Below are 24314 nucleotides of genomic sequence, written 5' to 3' on the forward strand. Positions count from 1 at the left end.
ACCCGGAGGCGCCACCGAGCGCGCCGCCGCCTCGGCCTCGCCTTGGTTGCCTGCGGCTTCGGCAGGTGAAGCGACGCCCGCCGCCGCCTCCACGGCAGGTGAAGCGGCCGGCAGCCCCCTCCCCGCCACGCCATGGCTGCGGAGGACCCCCGGCCGGCGCCCGGTTCCCGCCCCCTCCCTCCAGCCCGCCCCCCTGGGGCTGGGTGCGCGGCGGCGGCGGCGGACTGCGGTTTGCGCGCACCGGGAGCGACAGCAGAAGTTCGAAAATCGCCGAGGGGGGAGCCCGCGCCGCAGCTTCCTGCCCCCGGCCCAGCCCTCTGGCCCTGGCGGCCTGCAGCCAGACTTCCTCCCCCCACCCTGCAGCTCGCCGCCGCGCTCCCTCGGACGGGGCCACCCCGATGGGACGCCGCGCCCCGACCCCTGTGCGCCGCTGAGCCAAGCGCCCGCGTCGCCGCGAGCTGCTGACCCTCGCCACCTGGGCCGGGAGCCCCGTCCCGGTCCCCTGGAAAGCTGGATTTCCGAGGCTGGAGGCGCCTAGCCGACTGGGTGGGGACCACCATGGGCAACGCGGCCGGCAGCGCAGAGCAGCCCGCGGGCCCTGCCGCGCCGTCCCCGAAGCAGCCGGCCGCCCCCAAGCAGCCGATGCCGGCGGCCGGGGAGCTGGAGGAGAGGTTCAACCGGGTCCTGGTGAGTGTGACCCGCTGCGCGCAGGGCGCGGGCGAGGGGCGGCAGGGGCTCGCCACGCGTCCCCGCCCCCGGGGGTTCAGGTGCCGCTTGGAGATCCCCCGCCCAGCGGCTGCCCCCTCCAGGGATGGCAGTGACAGTGGCTTCTTTCAGAGTGACTTAGCACTCCCCCAAAAACTTTCTTCTGCATTCGCCAGTCTTTCTCCCTAGACAACCCTCATGCTCCCCGATCTAAAGGTCCTTAAAATGTCCTGTGAGGAAGATGGGAGCGCAGCGCAGGGGGCCCCCAGGCACTCCCTTCCCCACTGCTCGCAGGCCCAGCCACTGGGTGCGGGTCTCCAGCATTTGCCCTTCTGTGTCTCCGGGTCAAAGATGGAAGGGGTTACAATTTAACCTTCTGGAAGCCGCTGACCTAGAGCAAGTGTTTGGTGTGTTCAGGTGCCTGGGCTGCTGAGTGGGTTGTCAGATCATGCAGAGGGGGGTGTCTGTATTTCTCACTTTCCCGGTATGCCTGGGCAGGTCTCCGGCATCCCCTCCTAGCTACTGAAAGGAGTACATTAGGAAGGGCGGGGTCAGGATGGGTTGGACACTGACTTGGGGTGGAGCAAAAGTCAGAAGCCCCCTTCCACTGTCACCTGCCTGGGGAATTGGTGTGGGGACGCTGGAGCCTAGCCCACTGGGGAGGGACTCATCAACTCAGGCTGAGCCTGGAGAGGTCAAAATATGTCTGGTGCTGTGGGGACTCCATAGAAGTCAGGGGTCTTTAAGACTGGTGGGCAGAAGTAGGGAGAGGGCAGGGCCACTTGTTCTCACTTCCCCTTCCATACCTCAGCCCTCTTCTCTGCTCCTTTCTCTAATTGCCTGGTGGCCTGTCTGCTGTCAACTGTCCCTTGCTGGATACTTTGTGACAGGAGAATAAGATTGGGCTGTTTCCCAGAGGCACTTCCCAGTCTGGGCAGGCTGGCACTGCAGGTCTGAGGGTGGGGGGCTCAAGGCAGGCACAAGGAGCAGAGTAGTGCTGGCTCAGTGCTTGTCCCCACCCGGTCCTAGACATTATTCCTCTCTCTGTCTAGTCATTAGGCCCTACTTGCTAGATCATCTCCAGGGCTAGATCCCTCCTAAGGGTTCCTGAGAGTCACATGCTGCCCCTCCCAGGAGAAGGTTAGGAGGGATCTGGAGGAACTCTGGGGTGGGGTGCCGTCTATCCTTGTGAAGGCACCTTGCTTGAAGGGGAAGGGGAGGGACTTTGATGGACACCTCACACCACACTAACCCCAGACTTTCCCCATCTCTCCACCTGTCCCTACTTCCCACCTCCACAGAACAAGGCAAAGCTAAGCTGAGCTGAGCAGATGGGGGAGGGGCACGTGGAGACACAGTCTCTGGATCCATCAGTGGTGGATCCCTGAACTCCCACTCTGAACTCCCCAGATGGTGGGGCAATGTGTGTCTGTAGGTGGGGGTGGGGCAGGCTTCAGGCCTGAGGTCCAGGCTCCAGGCTGCTCTCTGTTATTCACACTAATGGGGGGAGGAGCCATGGGAGTGAATAATTCAGACCAATGGAAAACCCAAAAGTCAAGTGGTGATGTTCTGATGTAGGTATAGGACTTGATTGCCCTGCTTAGATTTGTGACTGTAATTGACTGGTTGAGCCTGACATAAAATGTCACTGCACACACCCCCACCCCGACCTTGGCCCCCTGCTCTCCTGCTAGTACCAGGGTATGGAAGTGGGGAGGCCCAGTGATCTCAGAGGGTATCCTGGCGAAGAAAGAGTTGGTGCTGGGGAGAAATCTAAGGCAGCAGCACTCATTGGGGGTCCCACTCCTCCCTGACCCCCGGAACCCCAGTGTGTTTACACCTTCTTCTTGGGGTGGGTCAACCCATGCCTTGTCCTGTTGTGGGCAGAATGAACCCAACCTCAGGTCACTTGGCTAAGAACCTGGTTCTTCTTACTTTCTGTGAACTGGGGCATGAACTCCACCCTGGGGTGACAGCCTTGATGTCTGCCTGTGCTGCCCAGGGTAGAGGCTTTGGGTGAACCCATGGGTCTGGCATTGGTTGTTTCAAGTGGTTCCCATCTGACCACCACCCCTGGGACCAGAGCTGAGTCCTGTTGTTAGTTGATGTTCAAGGGAAGAAACTTAGATTACTGGGGGCCACCACCCTCAGGGATCCTCCAATCTTGATGGGAGAAGGTACCTTACCTTGGCTCTAGTCACCTGGCCTCAGGGAACCTCTTTCTTTTGCTTCAGCTTGGCCCCTTGTCTGTCCCTGGTGGTTAATAGGATCCCAGCACCCCTAACTTTTCCTTCTCTCTTAATAGTGAGGCTCCTAGATGATAGGTACTCTCACCAAGGCCTAGAGCCAGGCAGAGGTTACAAGCAGGCTTTTTCCTATGCAAGGGTGAACAGAGGGGCACAACCTTTCCAAGAAGGCTGTATGAGAGAAGACTGCCCCTGCTTAAAATGCTGATGGGGAGAGAGCGGGTTGAGCCAGGGTTTCTGGCTGCTGCCTTAGCAACCGTGGAGGAGCGATGGCTGCCCAGCCACATGGGCCTGCTGCGATGGTGGGAACACCAGCCAGCCAGGCTCCGAGCTCTCGCCTCTCCTACGCCCAAGCCCAAGGCTGGGTGTCTTCCAGCCCTCGTGCCTTCTCCTTTGAGGCAAGTAGGGTGACAGATCTGGATGACAAGGCATCCTTTACAGGCCTGCCAGAGTGGCATGTGTACAGGACACCCCTGATCTGTCTGGGCAGAGAGGAGCCTGTGGCCTTGGGGTAAAGGGATAAGGGAAGGAGCCTGGGATGATGTCCCAAGGCTGAGAATGATGCTGGCATCCAAGAGGGGACTGAGCCATTGGAGAGGAATTTGCCCCATGAGGGCCTATCACCTGGGGTGCTCAGACTGGTGTCCAGGGACATGGTCACTTGATCAGGTAGTGTGGGGCACTGAGCCCAGCTGCAGGCAGGGCAAGGTTCCTTGGAGTCCTGCCACCAGGATGGGCCCTTTTCCCTGTGGGCTGGTGGTGAGGAGCAGGAGTGTATGTCTCTAGTCTGATTGAGGTGTGCATCCTTGGCCAGTTCCCTCCAGGGGGTGGGCAGAGGAAGTTTGAGGGCATGTAGCTCAGACCCTGTGCTTCCCACCTCTGGGGTGTCTTCCACAGAAGATCTTAATGAGGTGTGGCCCTGTGGTCAGATTTTGGGCTGGGCAGAGACTGTGGGTGACATTCCCAGGCAGGGCTGGCATATGCTGACCCTGGAAACCCAGGGATGTGGTGGGCATGATTCACAGTGACATCTGGAGCCTTTGGCAAAGAGCTGGGTGAGATGGGCAGGAACAGGTGAGGCTGTTCTTGGTACCACCTCTGCATTTTTTTTTTTTCCCTTTGGGAATACAGAATTCTAGAAGGCGACTTGGATATCCCTGCCTTTGAGGGAGCAGGGGTTACTCAGGAGAAAGGCAGGGAAGGTTTCTGGGTACTGGGGTCATGAAGTTTAAGGGCTGAATTTTTTCTTTACTCCTCACTAAGCTGCGTGACCTTGGACAAGTTACTTAATTTCCCTAAGCTTCAGTTTTCCTTATGTGTGTAAAAAGACAATGTTAAAGGTATCTGCCCACCTGCTAGGATTTTTGAGGAGATCCAGTCAAGTGCTCAGCACCACGCCTGGCATGGAGCAAGTGTTAATAACTGCTCTTCACTGTGAGGAAGTGAAGCTGGCCTGGTCCTCTCCACCTTGGGGCTCTTCTCCGTGAAGGAGCCCAGACCCTGATTCCCCTGTCCCGTCTCCCTCACCAAGGGCACCCATGGGTGTCAGGCGTTCCCGAGGAGCCCCCAGATCTCTAGCCATCACAGGCCAGGCTGCCTCCCTGCCATTATGCAGGTCAGCAACGGCAAGGCCCATACTGAAAACTGCCTGGTGGCCGGAAACCACGAGAGGGAGGCCACCTCTCCTGGAGGGTGGGGCAGCGGTGGGGCTAACGGTAGAAGTGTGCACAGGAGGAGGGGGTGGGGAGGCCTCCACTTCCCCTGACAGAGGGCGTGCTGAGGGGGGGTTCCCCAGTGAGTAAGAGCACAGTGTGGGTAACAACAGGAAGTGCAGAGCGCTGGGTGGCAGGAAGTGCTGCTGGCTGTTCCTGGTTCCTCAGATGGGGGGACTGGGGCCATGTTGTCTTCAGAAGACCCCTCGGGGCCAGGATCCACACTTCTCATTGTCCCCACGGCCCTTTTTTCCTAAGGAAACCAAGTCTCTTAACCAGCCTGTCTTCTAGAGGTCACCTTGAACAAACCATTGAGCTTCTCCGTGCCTCAGTTTCCCATTTGTAAAATGGGGATGCTGATGGGGTCTACTTTGCAGCTTGTGGCTGAGGTCTAAACGAGTTCATAGATGTAAAGCACGTAAGATGGCACCTGGCCCAGAGGAAGTGTTTCAGGAGTATTATTATTGTCACCACCATCATCGCTATGGTTATTCTTCTGCCAGCCTGGGTCATGTGGGCAGGGCCGAGTGTCCTGGTTCTCATGCTCCTTGCCTTTTACCTGCCCTGGGTACCCTTGAGCTCAGGTGGGGGAAGCTGTTAGCTTTTGGGGTTCTTAGCACCTAATTCAGGGCAGGTCATCCATGGCCTCTCTAAGCCTAGAATTCTTTTTTTTTTTTGGGGGGGGGATGTACTGGAGATTGAACTCAGAGGCATTCAACAACTGAGCCACATCCCCAGCCCTGTTTTTTGTAATTTATTGAGAGACAAGGTCTCACTGAGTTGCTTAGCACCTCACCATTGCTGAGGCTGGATTTGAATTCACGATCCTCCTGTCTCAGCCTCCTGAGCCGCTGGAATCACAGGCGTGCGCCACCACACCCTGCTAAGCCTAAGAGTCTTGTAAGAGTTCCAGAAATTCTATACTGGGATTTTAAGGAGTAGATGCTATTGATTGTTTCTGCAGATGCTTCGAGAGCTTTGAAGCCAAAATAGAGGTGATGGGCTAGATAGGGACTGGGAACTGGGGACAGGCCCAGATTCTGGGCCCTCTGGGCTGAGGAACCCCTGTGGAGCTGGCCTGACACTGGGATTGGTGGGTGTCCAAGTTCAGGGGCATCTTGGGGTTTAAAGGGCAGAGGTACTAGGAGGCCCTTGGGTTGGGATACAGACTCTGCTCAAATTGAAAGCGAAACTGTAGGGTGTGGTCAGTGTCCAGATGTGGCCCGAGCCCTTCAGTCTCCTGGGACAATGCTTTAGAAGTCAATACTCGTGGGGCGGTGTCTGGGGTGGGAGGCTCCAAGCATGAGCCTGCAGGGGCTGGTCTTGGGTGAGCAGAGAGTGGGGTTGCTCTCTGGTAGGTGGTAGGGACACGGAGGGAGGACAGTGGTTCCCACACAGTCTCATAGCAAGATTCAGCTTCTTTTCTTGATCAAGGGAAAAGAAGAAATAAGTCCCATCTCCCTCGTCATCAGGTCCAGGGCACTGGGAAAGGGTCTGAGGACCAGTTCATGTTTGACCTTGCCCCTTGGAGACACGCCTGTCTCATCTGTATGTTTCCACAAACTTCTATTCACCCTATTATGCTCTACCTTGGGGTCCCCTGTGGACTCCCCCAACCAACCCTATGTCCCTACATCTGCAAGATTCCTTTTCCCCATATTGGGTCGCTGAAGAACATTATTATGTTGAACCAGAACTTGGCACTCAGCAGTCCCAGGAGCTCTGTGTGGTGGGAGTGTGCTCATTTTACGGAGGCAGGAGCCGAGGCTCAAGGAGGCCAAGAAGCTATAGGGTTGGTTTTCTGGAACGAAGCTCCACTTGCTCCACACCACAATTGCCCCTTTTCTGTCCTCCTCTCAGGTGCCCCTCACACACACACCTGGACTGCCTGTCCCTTCCTGTCCTACTCGAGCAACTTCAGCTTTCTTCTTGTCCCCCCAGCCTCCATCCACAATGCTGCCTCCTTTGCTTAGGGCCCAGGTCTGGGGCTCTGATCCTGTTTTCAAGGTGGCCTCACCTCACCCTAAGTGAGTGGCATCTGCTGGCCCCTCTCCCACTCCCTGGGTACTCGTCTCTTCGTCTCTTCGGTGGGCACTGTCACAGGCGGGGAGCAGCTGCTAATTAGTGCTCAGCGCTGTCAGAGCTATTTCTGATTTCTGAGCCTAATTTTAGCACGTCTGGCAGGCTGGCACGTGGGCCTGGGGCCTGAGGACCGCCAGGTGGGGAAGGAGCAAAGGGGCGCCCTGCCTTCCACCAAAGTGGGGACAGGTGTGCCAGGCCCCAGCAGAGACCTCCCCTCCCCAGTAATAACCCTGGGCCGCCCTTGGGGAGGAGACCAGCACTGTGGCTCAGTCTTCCTGGCTCCCCTCTTACTGGCATCCTGACCTTGGGCCGGTCACTCCACTAATCTGTGCTCGTACCTGTGAGATGGGCATGATGGTACCAACAGTGGCAGAGAAGATAGAAGGCCGTTGGCAACATTCCGGGTGCTGAGTGGTACCTGGCACTATACACACTCAGGAGAAGCTGGCTACTGTGACTGTTGGAGTTGAGATTATGACTGGACCTGCCATGGTGCCATTCCAGAGCCAAACAGGTCTCAAGGGCAGGTGAGGCCCAGGAAGTCCCATGTCAGGAAGTGGCCATCTCTTCTGAGGCTCAGATGCTAGTGCTCAGCCACCTACCCCTGCATTTCCCTCTTCTGTGCCACTGCTCCAGGGTCCTGGCATTGCCTGTCACCTCCTGCTTCCTCCTCTCCCCTCAGCCATGAGGCAAGGCATCTCAGCCCCGCCCTGCCCTTTGTCTCTGTGGGGTGGATGTGGCTTAGAGAGAGACAGAGCAAGGATGGCCTGGTCACCCTCCCCCCAGGCAGAGTAGGTCCTCCAGCTTGAAAGCCCCTTCCGCAGGGGTCTGGACACAGCAGGAGCTGTCTTAGGCCCTGGCCTGATGGCAGGGAGGACAGAAGTTGGGACTATGGCGGATTCCTCAATCCAGGCTCACTTTAGCAGTGGGGGACAGGGATGACGTACCCCACTTCCAGCTGGCTGGGAGTCTAGTGGGTGGGCAGTTTCACCTCTCAAGTGAGGCCTTGGCCGGAAAGGTTAGGCAACTGGGACTGAGAACACCCAGCTTCCTGTTATCTGAGGATGACTCAAGGCAGTGATTTTTTGGGGTGAAGTCTAGCCAGAGCCCTAGACTTAGGCCCAGCGTCCAAGAGAGGAAGCTGGCTGAGGAGCCTTGGGTGGGTGTGGTCCCTGCTCTGCTCCAGCTGTAGCCTCTCCTCAGAACCCTGTGACTGAGAGTGTGTAGCCCAAACCACGGAGCTGGGGACAGGAGCCCTACAGACTCTGGCTGGGGCTCTCAGGGGGCTCCCACATCACCAGTGGAGACCCTGGCTGAACTGGAAATTCCGCGAGGGCCAGAACTGTCTGACGCACAGTCTGTCAATAAACCTGGGGTTTTCCCTATTGAGGTGAACTGGCCCTGTCTTCTGAGTCTATTAGGGAGACTCACCATGTCCTTGGGTCCAGGGAGTCCCTGTGGCTGGCAACACTGGGTTGATTCCACAGCCCTGGGCTGGGCTCTACGCTTGCCCTGTGGTGACAGAAAAACTGTGGCTAAGGAAGAGGACCCATACAGAGTTCTGCTGACCTTTCTTAGCTCCTGAGGGGAGTCCCAGCTGGGCCACCAGCATCACAGGCCTAGTGTACTAGCTGTTCCACCCAGTTCCTGTGACTGAGTGACCTTCCCTGTTCAAATCCCCCCACCTCTGCATCCATGATGCACCTGCCTGGAACTCCAAGCTTGGATGACATGGCTGCCCTCAGCTCTCTTCCTTCTTGGAGGGGAAGAGGGAGATACAGAGTAGGATGAGGCTTTTGAGTGCCTTGGGCCTAGGCTTTGCTCATATCCACAGGCCACACCTAAGTGTGGCTGGAGATGACTCCCCTGTTAGCTTCCCACCTGGATGGGAGGAGAGATGGGGAAACTAGAGCCCAGACGTGTCTGAGGTTCAGCGAGTGCATACATCTGCCTCATGCCAATTTTTTTAGGGAGCTGAGGTGAGGGGATGACAGAGCCCAGGCAGACTTGGATTCAAATAGTGGGTCCCTTTTGGGTTGTTGGGCCAGAAGGTGCTCTGTTCTCTGGGCATTGGTTTTCTCACTGGATAACATTGTTTATCTCCCAGGTGAGAGGATGACATATCTTCTAGTGGGTTCCCTGAAAATACCATATCCTCCCCTTCCCTATCATTTTGGGGCCATAGGCTCAGGGTCTTATTTTTTCTCCCCTCCTCAGAACTGTATGAACTTACCCCCGGACAAGGTCCAGCTGCTGAGCCAGTATGACAACGAGAAGAAGTGGGAGCTCATCTGTGACCAGGTGGGTGTCAGGTTGGTTCTGTTACCCATCTGTCCTGGCATTGGGGCATCCTGTCTTGACCAGGCTGATGCTGGTAAGAGGCGGGTACTACCACACTGCCCATGGGGCAAAGCCCATACCTAGAGGCTGGGTTGGCATTTGGGTAGGGTGCTGGGGGTCTCTCTAGGACTCTGAGTTCCCCTCCCTTTGACACCAGTCTCCTTAGAGACCTTGTGAGTCATGAGCAAGAGCTGATAGGAGCTGGGCCAGGGCACTGGCCAGGCAGCTGGGCTGGTTCACTGTCCTGCTGAGCTTCCTAAACAGCCTCCCTCCCCCTCCCTCTTTTCTTCTTCTTCTTCTTTTTTTTTTTTTTTTTTAATTGGTACTGGGGATTGAACCCAGAGGCACTTACCCACTGGGCCACATCCCCAGTTTTTTTTTTTTTTTGAATTTTATTTAGAGACAGGGTGTCTCTGAGTTGTTTAGGGCCTCACTCAGTTGCTGAGGCTGGCTTTGAACTCGCAATCTTCCTGCCTCAGCTTCCTGAGCCACTGGAATTAGAGGTGTGAGCCACCAAGCCCAGCCTTGAGCAGCCTCCCTTGACCCTTCCGACCTGCTTGGGCTGGAGAAGGGAGGTGTCCACCTGGGTCCTACATCTTCATTGAGCCCATTAGAGGGGGCAGGAAGGGACAGGACTCCCTGTCCTTCTGTTCCTTCACATTCAGAGGAGATATAGTCAAGGAGCCACCACGGCCAGCCAGTTTCGACCTGGGTCCCTCAGAGCTTGGTCCAGGCCCTGGGCTTGCCACCCTCACAGCCCACTGGGCTGCTGTGGACGAGGAGGACCCCTCCTAGTTCTGGGTAGGGCGGGGCTTGGCTGCTGGGGATCCTATAAGGTGGAGGCAGGAGCAACGTTCCAGCGGAGGCTGTGGAGGCTGGGCGTGGGGAGCTGGGGAGCCAGCGCCTCCCCGGGGGCCCACAGAGCCTCCTTCTAATGGACTGGGATGAAATGAGTTGGCCAGGCATCCATCTAGGGCAAGGCTGGGCTGTGGCAGAGGGTGGAGGCCTCTAGAGGCTGTGGAGCTGTGAGTGTGTGTGGGTGTGTGTGTGGGGGGGGGCGGGGAGGTGTGGGGGGGTTGAAGGGGTCCTGCTGAAGAGGCTGGGCCTGGCATCTCAGAGGTAGGGACTCAAAGGCTGGAGAAGTAGAGGGTTATGGGGGGTGGCTGGGCACATCCAAGGGGTCTGAGATGGGAGGGATGGGAGCCCTTGCGGACGGGGGTCTCTGCATGGTTCCTCTGTGGGAGTCTCCCCGTTGTCCCAGGGCTGGGGTGGCTGAGTTAGGAGTTGCTTTGTGTAACACAGAAGAGGAGTCCCCACAAGGGCACCTACCAACACAGGGGGACAGGAGTCCTGGGGGAGAGGCCTCAGCTTGCCAGGGTCCCCCTACCACACCCTGCCTGTACTCCCAGCTCTCGTCCAGGGAGGGCAGGGATGGTGCCGCCTACTGCTCAGACTGAATCCCCCCTGACGCTGGGCCTACCCCAGGATGGACCCTTTACATTCTACCCACGGAAACCAGTGGGTGGAAGAGGACTGTGGCCTGGGGAGGCCACAGCAGGAGGGGCAGGCCAGGCCTGGGGCTAGATGGCTTGGGTTTGTGCCATTGGTCCTTCAGAGACATCTTAAGACAGCCTGCGCCCCAGGTTAGAGCAGAGGATGGGACACTGGGACGAGGACAGGTCATTTGCCCCGGGGCAGCTCTGACTGGCTCCCTGTGTCCGCATCCATCTCCTCAGGAGCGGTTTCAAGTCAAGAACCCCCCTGCCGCTTACATCCAGAAGTTGAAGAGTTACCTGGATACCGGTGGGGTCAGCAGAAAGGTAGCAGCTGATTGGATGTCCAACCTGGGGGTATATGTCTCCCCTTTTATTCTCTCCTTCCCCCTTGCACCTTCCAGGCTCTGGGCAGCTGGCACAGCCATGTGAATCAACTTGTCTGTGGGTTCGTGTCAGTGTCAGTGTGTGTGTGTGTGTGTGTGTGTGTGTGTGTGTGTGTGTGTACCCCATGTGTCCATGCATGGGTGTGTGCGCACCCTATGTCTATGTCCCCGGGGTGGTGTGTGTGGATGTGCATGTTTAAATGAGTATGTGCCCTGTGTGCTTATATAGGAATGTGTGTGTGTCTATGGGGAGGTGTGTGTGTGTGTATGTGTATGTGCATTCTGCGTCTGTGTTTGTATCTTGTGTGCACCCTGTGCGTCTGTGCATGGGGAGTGCATGCATCCTGTGAGTGTTTATTTTGCTGGGCAGGTGTGTGGAGGTGGTGGGGGAGGCAGAGCGTGAAAGGCCCTGTGTTGGGGGTGGGGAGGGTGGGCATGCTGGCCGCTGCCTCAGGGCTTGATGGCCTGTGGGAAACTGTGCTCCACCCACCACACTCCTTGTTCTTGGCTCTCAGTTCAAGAGGCGAGTTCAGGAGTCCACACAGGTTCTGCGGGAGCTGGAGACCTCCCTAAGGACAAACCACATTGGGTGAGCAAGGGCCTAGGTCCCCTCGGGTCTAGGAGGGCTTCCTCTGACTCCTTCGTAGGCTGTACCTGTAGACCACCTCCTAGTGGGTGTCCAGCGACTCCTCCTTTGCTCCTGCCCATCCTCAGTCGGCAGCTTGGTGCCTGGCTGGACCATGGCACTGCCTGAGCCCCCAGTACCCCCTGGCATCACTGGGTCTCCTGAGGTTGGATGTGTTGGTGTCTTCCTGGGGCAAGGCCATCCAAGGGCTGTGCCTGTTGTACAACTCGAGCAGGACACTTCCTGGATGGGACTCAGGGAGCCTGTGCCCTACAGGTGGGTGCAGGAGTTTCTCAACGAGGAAAACCGTGGCCTGGATGTGCTCCTGGAATACCTGGCCTTTGCCCAGTGCTCTGTCACGTAAGCCCCCAACCCCACCCTCATGCCACTCTTTGGAGCCTTGATCCATGTGTCCCTCAGCCTCAGCCCACACCTCTGGCCAGTTCCAGTCAGCATAGTTGGAGCCCCCTGGGACCCAGTACTTGGCCCTGCACACCCCTTCCTGAAGGCATGCCCATTCAAGGAGGGATGTCCCCTCACTTCTTGCTGTGCTCAGCCCAGGGCCAAGAACACAGCCTCCTGCTCTTGTCCCAGTTTTTCCTGCAGGTCTGGCCCACCTGGCAGTTTCCTCCATCCCCTTCTTAAGTGTCCCCTGCAGTGCTGGCCTCCGAGCCCCTTGCATCGTATCTCCAGGTATGACATGGAAAGCACAGATAACGGCGCCTCCAACTCAGAGAAGAGCAAACCCCTGGAGCAGTCTGTGGAAGATCTTAGCAAGGGGCCACCCTCATCAGTGCCCAAAAGTCGCCACTTGACCATCAAGTATGTGGTCCCTAAGACAGGGTGGCAGGAGAATGAAGAAGTCACCCCCATGCTGTCACATCTAGACATCTCTATACATGGCCCTGGGGGCTGGGGAGGGGTAACCAAGCATGGGGGACCAGAGTCAGGGCCTCACATAGCACTCAGGACACTAATATGTTAAGGGATGAGCACCTGGGTGGGTCTGGGATGAGGAGGAGCCTTCTGGGGTGGTAGGACCTCTCTTGTACCCATCTAATCCCCTGTTTTCTCCTATGCGGCCTCCAGGTGCCCCCCTTCTCCCCGGTACGTAGCCACCTGGGAGCCGGTGCTTGCCTGGCCAGCTCCCTGGGGGGTGGGTGGGTTGGATGGGGCATTCAGCTGACATCCTTGGGTTCAGCTACTGTGGTAGGTCTCCTTATCTAAATATAGGGCATCCAGCTGGGAGGTGGGAGGAGGAAGGAAATGACCCTGGAGCATCATGTGGAACCCAGTTTCCAACTTTGGGTTTAGGGAACCAACTGCATATTAACCCCCAAACTCTCACAATATTTCTCTGTTCCTTCATTCCCTTATTCGTTCAACAAACATTTTAAAGCACTTACTATGTATTAGGTATGTGGCAGGTACCCATGTGTCAGATCACCCTCCTTTGGGGGTTCCATAATTTAGTGGGGAACAATTCAGTGTGACAGGTTGTCACAGAGATGTGGCAACTTTAAGAAGGGAGGTGGTGGCGGGCTGGGGATGTGGCTCAAGCGGTAGCGCGCTGGCCTGGCATGCGTGGGGCGCTGGGTTCGATCCTCAGCACCACATAAAAATAAAAAAGATGTTGTGTCCACCAAAAACTAAAAATAAATTAAAAAAAAAAAAAAAGAAGGGAGGTGGCCACGACCTGGGGCATTAGCAGGGCTACCCAGAAAGGATGATGCTGGAACTATGTCTTATAGATGGACAGAGGCTGTATGGGCAACAATAGGGGCAAGGAAGGGCAGTCCAGGGGGAAGGAACAGCAAAGACTTAAGCATATTTGTGTCATGACGTAAACGGGTGATGTAGCAAGCAGAGGCGAGGACTCTGGAGGAGGTGGGGCCTCTTAGTGTTGCTGGAAATGTGATAGAATTACCAAGAGGACTGACGTGGAAGTCTCCATTGGCAGTTCTACAAAAATGAAAACATCACACTTTTTTTTTTTTTTTTTTTGGCCAAGAATAATTGAGCACGCACGCACATGTAGTCCTTACTAGGTGCCAAGAGCTGTTCCGAGCTCTTTTCATAGTCCCAGCCACCCTGTCAAGAAGGTGCTATTATTGCCATACCTATTTTACAACTGAGGAAAGTGGGGTACAGGGAGATTAAGTAACTTGTCTAGTACGTGGTGACCTGGAATGTTCTTGAACCACAGCATTCCGCATTCACAATCTGCCTCTCAAGATGGAGATGAGCCCAAGTGGCTACGAGCGCCACCTCGTGGAAAGTCTTCTCATGGCTTCTTCCAAGCCGAATCTGTCTGGCCCCTCTATCAGTTCTCTCCACCCCAAACACAGCAACTCTTCTTAGTGCTAAGTCCCTGTAAGGGTCTTTGCTTCCTCGACCCACCCTCCCTGCCTGAGGACTGAGGAGGCCCACCTGCCCTCATCTGGGCTCTTTGGATAGGTAGATGGGAGGTGGTGGCTTAAGGTTCCAAATATGCCCTCTCTTACTCCAGCGATCATCTTATTGGTCGGGGGGGGGGGGGGGAGCAGGAAGTTGGGTCTCAGAGCTCTGACCTGTTGTCTTCTGCACCCCACCCAGGATGACCCCTGCCCACAGCAGGAAGGCCTTACGGAATTCCCGTATCGTCAGCCAGAAGGATGATGTCCACGTCTGTATCATGTGCCTGCGCGCCATCATGAACTACCAGGTTGGCTGGTGGCCATGGGACTAGGGGAGCTGGGGATAGGGGGCTGTCTTCACTGGGGGTTGTGCAAATTGCTGATATTTGGAGACCAAATGTCCTTCTCCCTGCCCCCCCCCCCCCCACCAGGGAACCCTGGGGATCTGGGCTGGTAGGGGATCTTGAGGCTGATGAGTCTTGAGGGGATGCCCACATTTTTGCTCCCCCCTTGTCAGATCCCCTTGAGTGCTCCTGGGTGTGGCTGAGGCAAGGACGTGCCTCACATGGGGGCCAAGTGAAACTGAATAGCGAGGTCCATGGGGAGAGCATTTGGCCGTGTTTGGAGGAACCTGCCGGTGAAGCTTGTCTCTCTTATTTTCTCAGCCCTTAAGGACTCAGCATGTCCAAGGTGGCTGACACTGGCTTTGGAAAAGACAAATTAAAAGAGGGACAGTTTTAGGATCTGGCTGCTGCTAAGGAGATGTGGTCCAGATATGAAAAAAAAAAAAAACTTTCTAAGCTGAGGGCATTAGAGATCAGAAAGGCACGGCATCAAATATGTAGGAGGTGCTGACGGTCCTGAGGGCCTTCCCCGAGGCACTGACTTCTCTTCTCTCCCCAGTCTGGCTTTAGCCTTGTTATGAACCACCCGGCCTGTGTGAATGAGATTGCTCTGAGTCTCAACAATAAGAACCCCCGGTAAGGTTCACGTCCCTAATCTGTCTCCACATGTAGACTCTTCTACTTAACCCCTTGCCTACTCTGTCCCCCAGTTCTCAGGACTGCTGCCCAGACTCATCCCACCTCTGCCGTCAATGCCCCTGTCCTCCTCTAGCCAGGGCCATGCCCACCCTGGCTACGGGCACTGCTGGTTCCTGAGGGACAACTTGTCCACTCTTTGCCCAGAACCAAGGCCCTGGTGCTGGAGCTGCTTGCGGCTGTGTGCCTGGTGCGGGGAGGACATGATATCATCCTTGCAGCCTTTGACAATTTCAAGGAGGTACCGGAGTCCCCATCCAAACACATACTTGCCCCTGGAGCTAGTAGTTGTAACCTCTGATGGGAGCAGCTGAGGATATTGGGTAGGCATTTGGGGAACCCAGAGGATAAGGAAGTTCTGCAAGGAAGGTACAGAATCAGGTGGGGGCACTGGCTGACTGGGACAGGGACAACTATAGGGATCTGCTAAGCCTCTGATTCTCAGCCATGCCAGGTCCGAACTGGACTTGATTCTGACATCTTGGGGTTGCGCACTCTGGCTAATAGGCTTGCTAGAGTGGTTGTGTGGGAATATAGTGCATGAGCTGGATGTGTTCCTTCATTCCTTAATGAATGTTTACTGAGGACCTATTATGAGCCAGGCAGGAATGGGACCCTGGGATATATCAGTAAGCAAGAGAAACAAAAATGCAGAGAAGACATATAATAAACAATGTAATAAATAAGGAAATTACATAGTGTGTTAGGAAATGACAAGTGTTGTAGGGAAAAAGAGACACTGGCTTGGGGGAGAACTGGTTGCAGGGTGGTCAGGGAGCCTCATTGAGAAGGTAAGACTTGAGCAAAGCTGTGAGAGAGGTGAGGGTGGGTGTGGTCATTGTTGAGGCAGTTGGAACAGCACGTGCAAAGGCCTTGAGGTGGGAGTGTGCCCACGTGCAGAGTAAGTGTACAAGAGGGCTCTGGGAGGGGACTGAGAGAGAGTGGAGTTTGCAGCAGAAGACTGACATGGCTTAGCTTAGATATATCTGATGAGGACCTTGTAGCTGTACAAGGGTGACAGCCAGGATGGCTTAGGAGATGTGTTACTGGGTTCTCAGTGAGCACCATTCCCCCTACCCAGGTATGTGGGGAACAGCATCGCTTTGAAAAGCTCATGGATTATTTCCGGAACGAGGACAGCAATATCGACTTCATGGTGAGCTTAGGAGGCTGGCTGGGGCCCAGGCCAGGCCCTGTTGGGTTCAGGGAGCGGCTGGGCTCTGGGTTCTGCCCCAGTAAAGCATGAGGGCTGACTGGCCAGTGGGGAAGGAGTGGGTGTTGGGGGAAGAGGGCTAGATTGGGGACATAGAGGTGACAACACTGTGTTAGTGGAGTAAATACTGTGGAGAGGTAGGGAGACTTGGGGATAAATGGAGGTTGAGCACCCCCTACTTAGAGGATCACAGACTTGCTCTCCTGGGCCCCCAGGTGGCCTGCATGCAATTCATCAACATTGTGGTACACTCAGTGGAGAATATGAACTTCCGTGTCTTCTTGCAATATGAGTTCACTCATCTGGGTCTGGACTTGTACTTGGAGGTGAGCACTGCACTCCTTCCCCTTCCCCTGACATAACCATCAACCAACACAGATTTTGGCCAGGTGGTTGGCAGATCTGGGTTCAGATCCTGGCTCTGCTACTTCCTAGTCATGTGATCTTGGATAGATCTGTTCCTCTCTCTGAGTTCCTCTCTCTCAGTTTTCCCATCTGTCAAACAAGAAAATCATAGAAGTAATAATGACTCTAATGTGTAGAACAGTGCCCAACACAGGATAGGCACTCAGTCCAGCAGCTTTTGTGGCAGGCACTGGAATACACTCCAGTGGCCCTGGGTCTGATTCTGGGAGTACCAGCTCAGATAGCCACTCTCACTCTACGATATAATAGGGAGCCCAAAGATATTAGGCAGGAAGGTCTGGGTCCTGGGAAGGTGGGCAGGGGTCTTGGGGCTTCTTGGTCCAGCCTAAGCAGAGAAACTGCAGCTTCTGCCCAGATTCCCTTTAGAAGGTTGGCTGGAGCAGTAGGGCCTCTGGGATTGGATTTTTGAAAGCCAAGATTGACAAAGGTGAAAAGCAGTCTCAATTCATATATATGTACAGTGGAATATATTCAGCCATAACAAAGAGACATAGTACTGACAGGTTACATGGACAAGCCTTAAAAACATCACCTTAAGTAAATGAAGCTAGACACAAAAGGCTACATATGTGATTCTTTATATGAAATGTCCAGAATGTATAAATCCATAGAAACAGGAAGTAAATGAATGAAAAAAAAAAAAGAAAGATAGTAAGTAAATGAATGGTTTCCAGGGGGTAGGGAGGAGGGAATAGGAGTGACTAATGGGGTATAGGATTTTTTTTTGGGGGGGGGGAGTGTGATGAAAATGTTCTGGAATTAGATAGTGATGATGACAACCTTGTGAATGTACTAAAAACTCTTGAAGTATATACTTTCAGATGGTGAATTTTATCGCATGTGAATTATATCTCAATAAAAAAATAAAGAAAAAGGCAGGCTAGGGTTCAGGCCCCTTCCTCTGGGTCCCAGTAATGGTGAATGGTCAGAAAGACCCCCCGAATTAGGCCTCACCCTGCTCATTCCCTCTGGGGACAGAGGCTTCGGCTTACGGAGAGTGACAAGCTGCAGGTGCAGATTCAGGCATATCTGGACAACATTTTTGATGTGGGTACGCTGTTGGAGGACACTGAGACCAAGAATGCTGTGCTGGAGCACATGGAGGAGCTGCAGGAGCAAGTGGCACTGGTGAGAGCCGGTCCTGAACCCAGCCCAGCACATAATAAGCCCTCTGAACACTTATCTGTCTCAGGGTCCTAGGGCCTGAAGGCATAATAAGGTACTGAAGGGCAAGCACTTGTTCTGGATGTGAATTGGAGGTGGCTGTCCGTCTAGCCCCTGAGTTTGGCCTGAATCCAATTCCTGAGTCCTTTGGGTGTCTTTCTCAATGAGTATTCAGCGAGCTCCTGCACTGTGTGGGATTTATGTGAAAGGCAGGCGCCACCTCCACAGATGCTCAGACCCCAAGCTTTGACTTGGAGGAACTGGGTGCCCGGGGTCCCTCCTAGCTCAGTCTCCTCCTTCCCACCCATCTTTCTCATCGGTGGTGCCTTAGTTTCCCCTCCTCTTACTGAGGTTCAAGTACCAGGCTCGGCCCACCCTTGGCACGCGGGGCTGAGCGGATCTGGGAGCCTCCCCCAGCTCCAGGCAGGCTTGCCTGATGCCGCCCCCTCACCGGCGGTGCCAGTGCTGCCTGGCCGCGGGTGGTAGCTCACCATGTGCCGGTGCTCCAGCTGACAGAGCGGCTTCGGGACGCAGAGAACGACTCCATGGCCAAGATTGCTGAACTGGAAAAGCAGCTAAGCCAGGCCCGCAAGGAACTGGAGACCCTGCGGGTGAGGCTGGGGTTTGGACTGGGGTGGGCTCCTAAGAATAGGCTGGCTGGGGTTTCTGGGCTTGACAGCTTCTCCCTAACCCTGGGAAAGGATGGGGACTTTGTGCCACGGAGCCTGGAGCCTGCCGGTGGGCACTGATTCCTTCCCTGGGGCTTGCAGGAACGCTTCAGCGAGTCAACCCCCATGGGCATCTCCAGACGTCCCCCGGAGCCTGAGAAAGTGTCTCCTCCCGCCCCGGCACGGCCCTCCGCCCTGGAGCTGAAGGTCGAGGAGCTGGAGGAAAAGGGGTTAATCCGAATCCTGCGGGGGCCCGGGGATGCCGTCTCCATTGAGATCGTCCCAGTCACTGTGGCAACCCCAAGCGGCAGTGATGCTCCTACTCCGGGGTTGCCCAGCTGCTCCCCCAGCCCAGGTGCGCGGGAGCTTCAAGCTGGGGTGGGGTGCGGTGGGGGCGGGGGACCAGGGCCTGGAAGGGGAACCTGGGGCCAGGTCTGTCACTCAAGAGTCAGCTGAGGGCGGTCTGGGTTGTGGGTGTGGCTCAGATAGGCGCAGGTAAGTCGCAGGGCAGGGAGGCGGACCTGAGACCACCTAAGCCACGAAGTTGACTCGCTCCTCCCCCGCCCCGCCCTCGCTGGCTTCAGATCTCCCACCTGCAGCAGAGCTGGCTCCTGGAGCAGCACCGCCCGCGCCACCACCCCCACCGCCTGGCCTCCAGTTCCAACAGGAAGCCCCTCCCTCGACGCCCCCACCGGCCCCGCCCCTCCCGGGTAGCCCAGAGCCCCCGCCCGCACCACCGTTGCCAGGAGACTTACCGCCCCCACCCCCACCGCCTCCGCCGCCACCTCTCGGCACTGATGGACCAGTGCCACCGCCGCCCCCACCGCCGCCCGGAGGTCCCCCTGATGCCCTTGGAGGGCCTGGCCCAGAGACGAGCTTAGGTGAGTGGAGTGGACCCCTCGAGCCCAGGGCTTGGGGGAGATGAGTAGAGCCCCAGCCTCAGTGTCCTCCAGGACCCTCTGTCCAGGGGTTTCCTACTGCCTCCTGCTGCCCTGTCAGGCCTTGCTGGGCTGGTTGCCTCTAGCGCCCCCAGTGCTCACCACTCCCTCCCGGCCCCAGGAGTGAAGGCCAAGAAACCCATCCAGACCAAGTTCCGGATGCCACTCTTGAACTGGGTGGCCCTGAAACCCAGCCAGATTACAGGCACCGTGTTCACAGAGCTCAACGATGAGAAAGTGCTACAAGTGAGTGCACCTGTCTTGCTCCTAGTGTGGGCATCGAAGAGGTGGGGGCTTGCCAGGATCATGGGGGTGGTCATCTCCACCCAGTTTTACAGAAGAAGTGGAGATGGGCAGAGCATTAAGCTACACTGCCTTGGTGCATTGGTCTAGTAGGCAGTGGTATACTGACCTCCCTGGAGTCTTTACCTTCCTTTCCTATAGAGGGGCATATCCCTCTCCTTTCAGGCCCTTTTCCTACCACTTCCTCACAACCAGGACCTTAGCCCTCTTGATTCCACTTTCGGTTTTCCAAAAGGGATGTGTTCCATTGCTTCTGAGCCATTGATCATTCTGTTCCCTTTGCCCTTCCCTTTTCCCTGATGACCAGTTCACTCCTTTCTTAATGGCCCAAGGCTGGGTCTTCTAGGCTGGGTGGTTCTCTTCTTCCTCAGTGTTCCTTGTGCTTCTCCTGTATCAGGGCCTATGTTCTATTTGGGTTATTGATTTGTCTCTCTGCTGATGGCCTATCAGGGTTGAACCAGTGGTTCTATCCTTGAACACAGTGCTCACCCAGAGTGTGCCAGACCTTGGCCCCAACCAGCCCCACCTTCTCCCCCTGTACCCTAGGAGCTGGACATGAGTGACTTTGAGGAACAGTTCAAGACTAAGTCTCAAGCCCCCAGTGTGGACATCAGTGCTCTCAAGGGCAAGGCAGCTCACAAGGCCCCCAGTAAAGTAACACTCATCGAGGCCAACCGGGCCAAAAACCTGGCCATCACTCTGCGCAAGGGCAATCTGGGGGCCGACCGCATCTGCCAGGCTATTGAGACGTGAGTACCCTGCTCTGGGCTTTTGGCAGCTCAGCCCCTCTTCTAGGCTGGGATCTTCAGGCAGAGCCTAGTAAGAGCCTCAGCTGGGGGACAGAGCCTATAAGCTTCATTGGAACCATGGACAGGGAACTGTATTTCCATTTTTAGGTTAAGAAAACTGAGTCCAGGCCTAGATTGGGACATCCCACTCCCTTCTTGCCTCTTTGGCAGAGAGGTTTATAGTAGGGCATCTGCCATTGATGAATGATGGGGACCTGGGCTCCCAAACTCCCATTTTCTCGAAACTCCTACTTCTTGTTCTCTGAAGCTGTCAGCAAATAGTAAATATTTAAGTTCATTTATTCAACCAAAGGAGGGAATGTAGTCTTGTTCTCTGGGCTGGTGGATATGGGGTTTAAACGGCTGGCTCCTCTGCTCACCCATCAGGTATGACCTGCAGGCTCTCGGCCTGGACTTCTTGGAGCTTTTGACCCGCTTTCTGCCCACGGAGTATGAGCGCAGCCTCATTGCCCGCTTTGAGCGGGAGCAGCGTCCCTTGGAGGAGCTGTCGGAAGAGGACCGCTTCATGCTACGCTTCAGCCGCATCCCACGCCTGCCGGAGCGCATGTCCACGCTCACCTTCCTGGGCAACTTCCCGGATACGGCCCAGCTGCTCATGCCGGTGTGGGCGGGGCGGGCAGGGCAGTGTGGCCTGGGCTTTGGGTGGGGGGAGGCATCTTTCAGCCCAGGCTTCATCTGGGAGACCTGAGCCTCTTGATGAGGGTGCCTCCAACTTACCTCCCCTGTCTCACCTCCAGCAACTGAATGCCATCATTGCAGCCTCAATGTCCATCAAGTCCTCTGACAAACTCCGGCAGATCCTAGAGGTGAGACCCCTGGGCAAGGGGCCCAGAGGCTGGGCCCATCCTGGCCTCTTCTAAGTAGTGTGAGAAGGCCCCACCTACATAGTGTACAACAAAGATAATGTTCCCACTTCTCATGTACATGCTTTGAAAGACAAAACTAGATCTGGGTGAGGATTGGTGACAGCAGCCATGCCTTTAACAGGGTATCTGAGACCCTGCCAGAGGGGTCAGCCCCTCTGGGTATTGCTGTGTGAGCAGCAGTGGACCATCCCAGGAGGGGACCAGTAGTAATGGTTGGCAAAAGGGTGACAACCCCTAGGAGGGGAAAGTGGCTGCCAATTTTGGGTTGGACCAGCAGAGGGCAAAATTGGATATGTTCATGGGTTAACCATGCACACATGTGAAACGTGCATACACACAAGTACGTAACGTGTGTCATGGAGAGAGAGTTCCATTCAGAAGTGTGGTAGCCTGTGTGTGTGCAGGCTCACTTTCGTCACCTTTTTTCTTGTGTAATGTTTACTTAAGGGGCTTCCCCAGCCCTGGTACCCTATTGAGTCTCTTCCCCTGCCTCTCCCAGATCGTCCTGGCCTTTGGCAACTACATGAACAGCAGCAAGCGTGGGGCAGCCTACGGTTTCCGGCTCCAGAGTCTGGATGTGGTGAGGTGGGGGGCCTGGCATGGGGGCTGGGGGCTGGCTGGTGGCCTGTGGCTTACAACAGGTCTTTGCTCAGCTGTTGGAGATGAAGTCGACTGACCGAAAGCAGACACTGCTGCACTACCTGGTGAAGGTCATTGCTGAGAAGTACCCACAGCTCACAGGCTTCCACAGTGACTTGCACTTCCTGGACAAGGCAGGCTCAGGTATAGAGCAGCCAGGGCCCTGAGCAGGCAAGAGTTCAGACCGGAGGCCACTGGGAAGCAAGGGGACTGCAAGATGTAACTGGGTGGGAGTGCTGCCTCTCAGATTCCTTGAGTTCACGCTGCCCCTCCTTCCACCTAGTGTCCCTGGACAGTGTCCTGGGGGATGTGCGCTCCCTGCAGCGAGGCCTGGAGTTGACACAGAGGGAGTTTGTGCGGCAGGATGACTGCTTGGTGCTTAAGGAGTTCCTCAGGGCCAACTCTCCCACCATGGACAAGCTACTGGCAGACAGCAAGACTGCTCAGGTGGGCTGGGGATGGCCTGGTCTGGAGCTAGGGAAGCTGGGTTGGGGAAATGAAGGAGTCCTTGCCATTGGATTACTAGGTGGGGGTGTATAGCCCAGGTCTGGAGGGGTGTGGTCACAGCTGGGACCCTTTGGGGATGAAGCAGAAGTGAAGGGCCACCTGCCTGGAGGAGCAGATGAAGTGGCCAATATCCTGAGGAGGTACAGAGCGGCATCAGGCTCTGAGGAGCCCATGCTAACAGGGCTGATGGGTTGTGCCAACAGGAGGCCTATGAGTCTGTGGTGGAGTACTTCGGAGAAAACCCCAAGACCACATCCCCCTCCATGTTCTTTTCCCTCTTCAGCCGTTTCATCAAGGCGTACAAGGTACATATGTGTGGTGGGTGGGCTGGGAGCCTTGAAGCCTTTCTGCATGGGCAATGGGAAGGGCAGAGGCTGCTTCTCTCTTGGGTGGGACAGGGTAGGAGTAAGGACTGCCCTCACTGAGAATTGCCTTTGTCCCTCAGAAAGCTGAGCAAGAGGTGGAACAATGGAAGAAGGAAGCAGCTGCCCAGGAGGCAGGTGCCGACACCCCAGGCAGGGGGGAACCCCCAGCACCTAAGGTATGCAGCTGCTGCTGAGCCTGGTTCTGGGATGCAGGGATGCAAGGTATCCTCACACTCTCTGGCCCCATTCCCATCCCCATTGTTAGGGACAGACCCTTTTCAAAGACAGTGCCCTAGGAGTCAGGGATGGGAGTGGGTTCCTTTTGTTCCAGTCACCTGTCCTTGCTGTGAGGCTCTAGAATTGAGTGGGGTAGAGGGATCCTGGAATTGGAGCTATATATGCATCTCCTTCAGTCGCCACCCAAAGCCCGGAGACAACAGATGGACCTCATATCTGAGCTGAAACGGAAGCAGCAGAAGGAGCCACTCATCTATGAGAGTGACCGTGATGGGGCCATTGAAGACATTATCACAGGTGAGGGCTTGGCCAGGCACCTGTTCTGTCCTTCTAAGCTGTTCTTTGTCTGGACCCGGACCAGGGGTCTGGCTGCCTTACTGCCTCTTGCTACCTTTTCTGTTTTTCTTTCCTTTTTCCTTTCTCTACCCGCTACCCCTTCACCCTCAGTGCTCAAGACAGTGCCCTTCACCGCCCGCACTGGCAAGCGGACATCCCGGCTCCTCTGTGAGGCCAGCCTGGGAGAGGAGATGCCCCTCTAGCCCCCAGGTACCTGTCACATCGCTGCTGACAGCTCTGGGACCCTTCTGTGCTAGTGCATGGCTGGAATGTATTGCAGGGCAGATGGGAGGTCTGGCAAATGTAAAGAGTGCCCCTTCCCCTAAACACACAACCTGGGTTCAGAAGGCTGAGCATGTACCCTGGAGCTTGGTCCCAGCTCTGGGCAGACTCCTGAAGGGCTAACTATCTCCTTTGGTTGCCAGATCTACGGAACCAGCCCTACATCCGCGCAGACACAGGCCGTCGCAGTGGTCGTAGGCGCCCTCCAGGACCCCCCCTGCAGGTCACCTCTGACCTTTCGCTGTAGCCTATTTTGGCAGGTGGATTCTGTAGGGGGTGCGATTGTGGACAGGCTGGGGCTCAAGGAAGGTGGGCCTCTGGGCAGCCCCTCCTCCTGCTGCCTGGCACCTTGGCCATCCTTAAAGGGGCCAGCACAGCCTCCTCCTGTTGGAGGCAGAATCGCCTGGTCTCAATCCTCAAATGCTGCTTGCAGCACCCCTCCCCCAATAGCCATACTTAGCCTGAGCGGGAGCCTGGCCTGTAACTTATAAAGTGCACCTTGCCCTCCCCCATGAACTCCCACCCCCAAAGACTCT

The 24314-nt window shown here is 56.0% G+C and overlaps 1 protein-coding gene across 3 annotated transcripts; it reads left to right on the plus strand.

Moving 5' to 3' along the window:
* Positions 1-358: 358 nt before the first annotated feature.
* Fmnl1 (formin like 1) lies at positions 359-24314 on the plus strand. 3 transcript variants are annotated; one of them, XM_077800690.1, is made up of 27 exons: positions 359-687; positions 8963-9046; positions 10822-10905; positions 11480-11553; positions 11866-11949; positions 12283-12411; positions 12679-12696; positions 14185-14293; positions 14889-14965; positions 15173-15266; positions 16107-16181; positions 16454-16564; positions 17643-17792; positions 18338-18439; positions 18599-18851; positions 19081-19377; positions 19556-19680; positions 20284-20486; positions 20913-21147; positions 21284-21352; positions 21912-21992; positions 22066-22195; positions 22335-22498; positions 22762-22863; positions 23004-23099; positions 23337-23457; positions 23922-24314. In XM_077800690.1, the coding sequence occupies exons 1-27, from the start codon at positions 559-561 to the stop codon at positions 24023-24025; spliced, it is 3300 nt and encodes a 1099-aa protein (XP_077656816.1). In that variant the 5' UTR covers positions 359-558; the 3' UTR covers positions 24026-24314. The 3 variants fall into 3 exon arrangements, with proteins under 3 accessions (XP_077656816.1, XP_026264059.2, XP_026264060.2); XM_026408274.2 differs by lacking the exon at positions 12679-12696 and having other exon boundaries at positions 10822-10935; XM_026408275.2 differs by lacking the exons at positions 12679-12696; positions 23922-24314 and adding an exon at positions 23608-23892 and having other exon boundaries at positions 10822-10935.

This window comes from Urocitellus parryii, chromosome 7 (assembly GCF_045843805.1).
Source record: "Urocitellus parryii isolate mUroPar1 chromosome 7, mUroPar1.hap1, whole genome shotgun sequence".
In the NCBI taxonomy this organism is placed as follows: domain Eukaryota; kingdom Metazoa; phylum Chordata; class Mammalia; order Rodentia; family Sciuridae; genus Urocitellus; species Urocitellus parryii.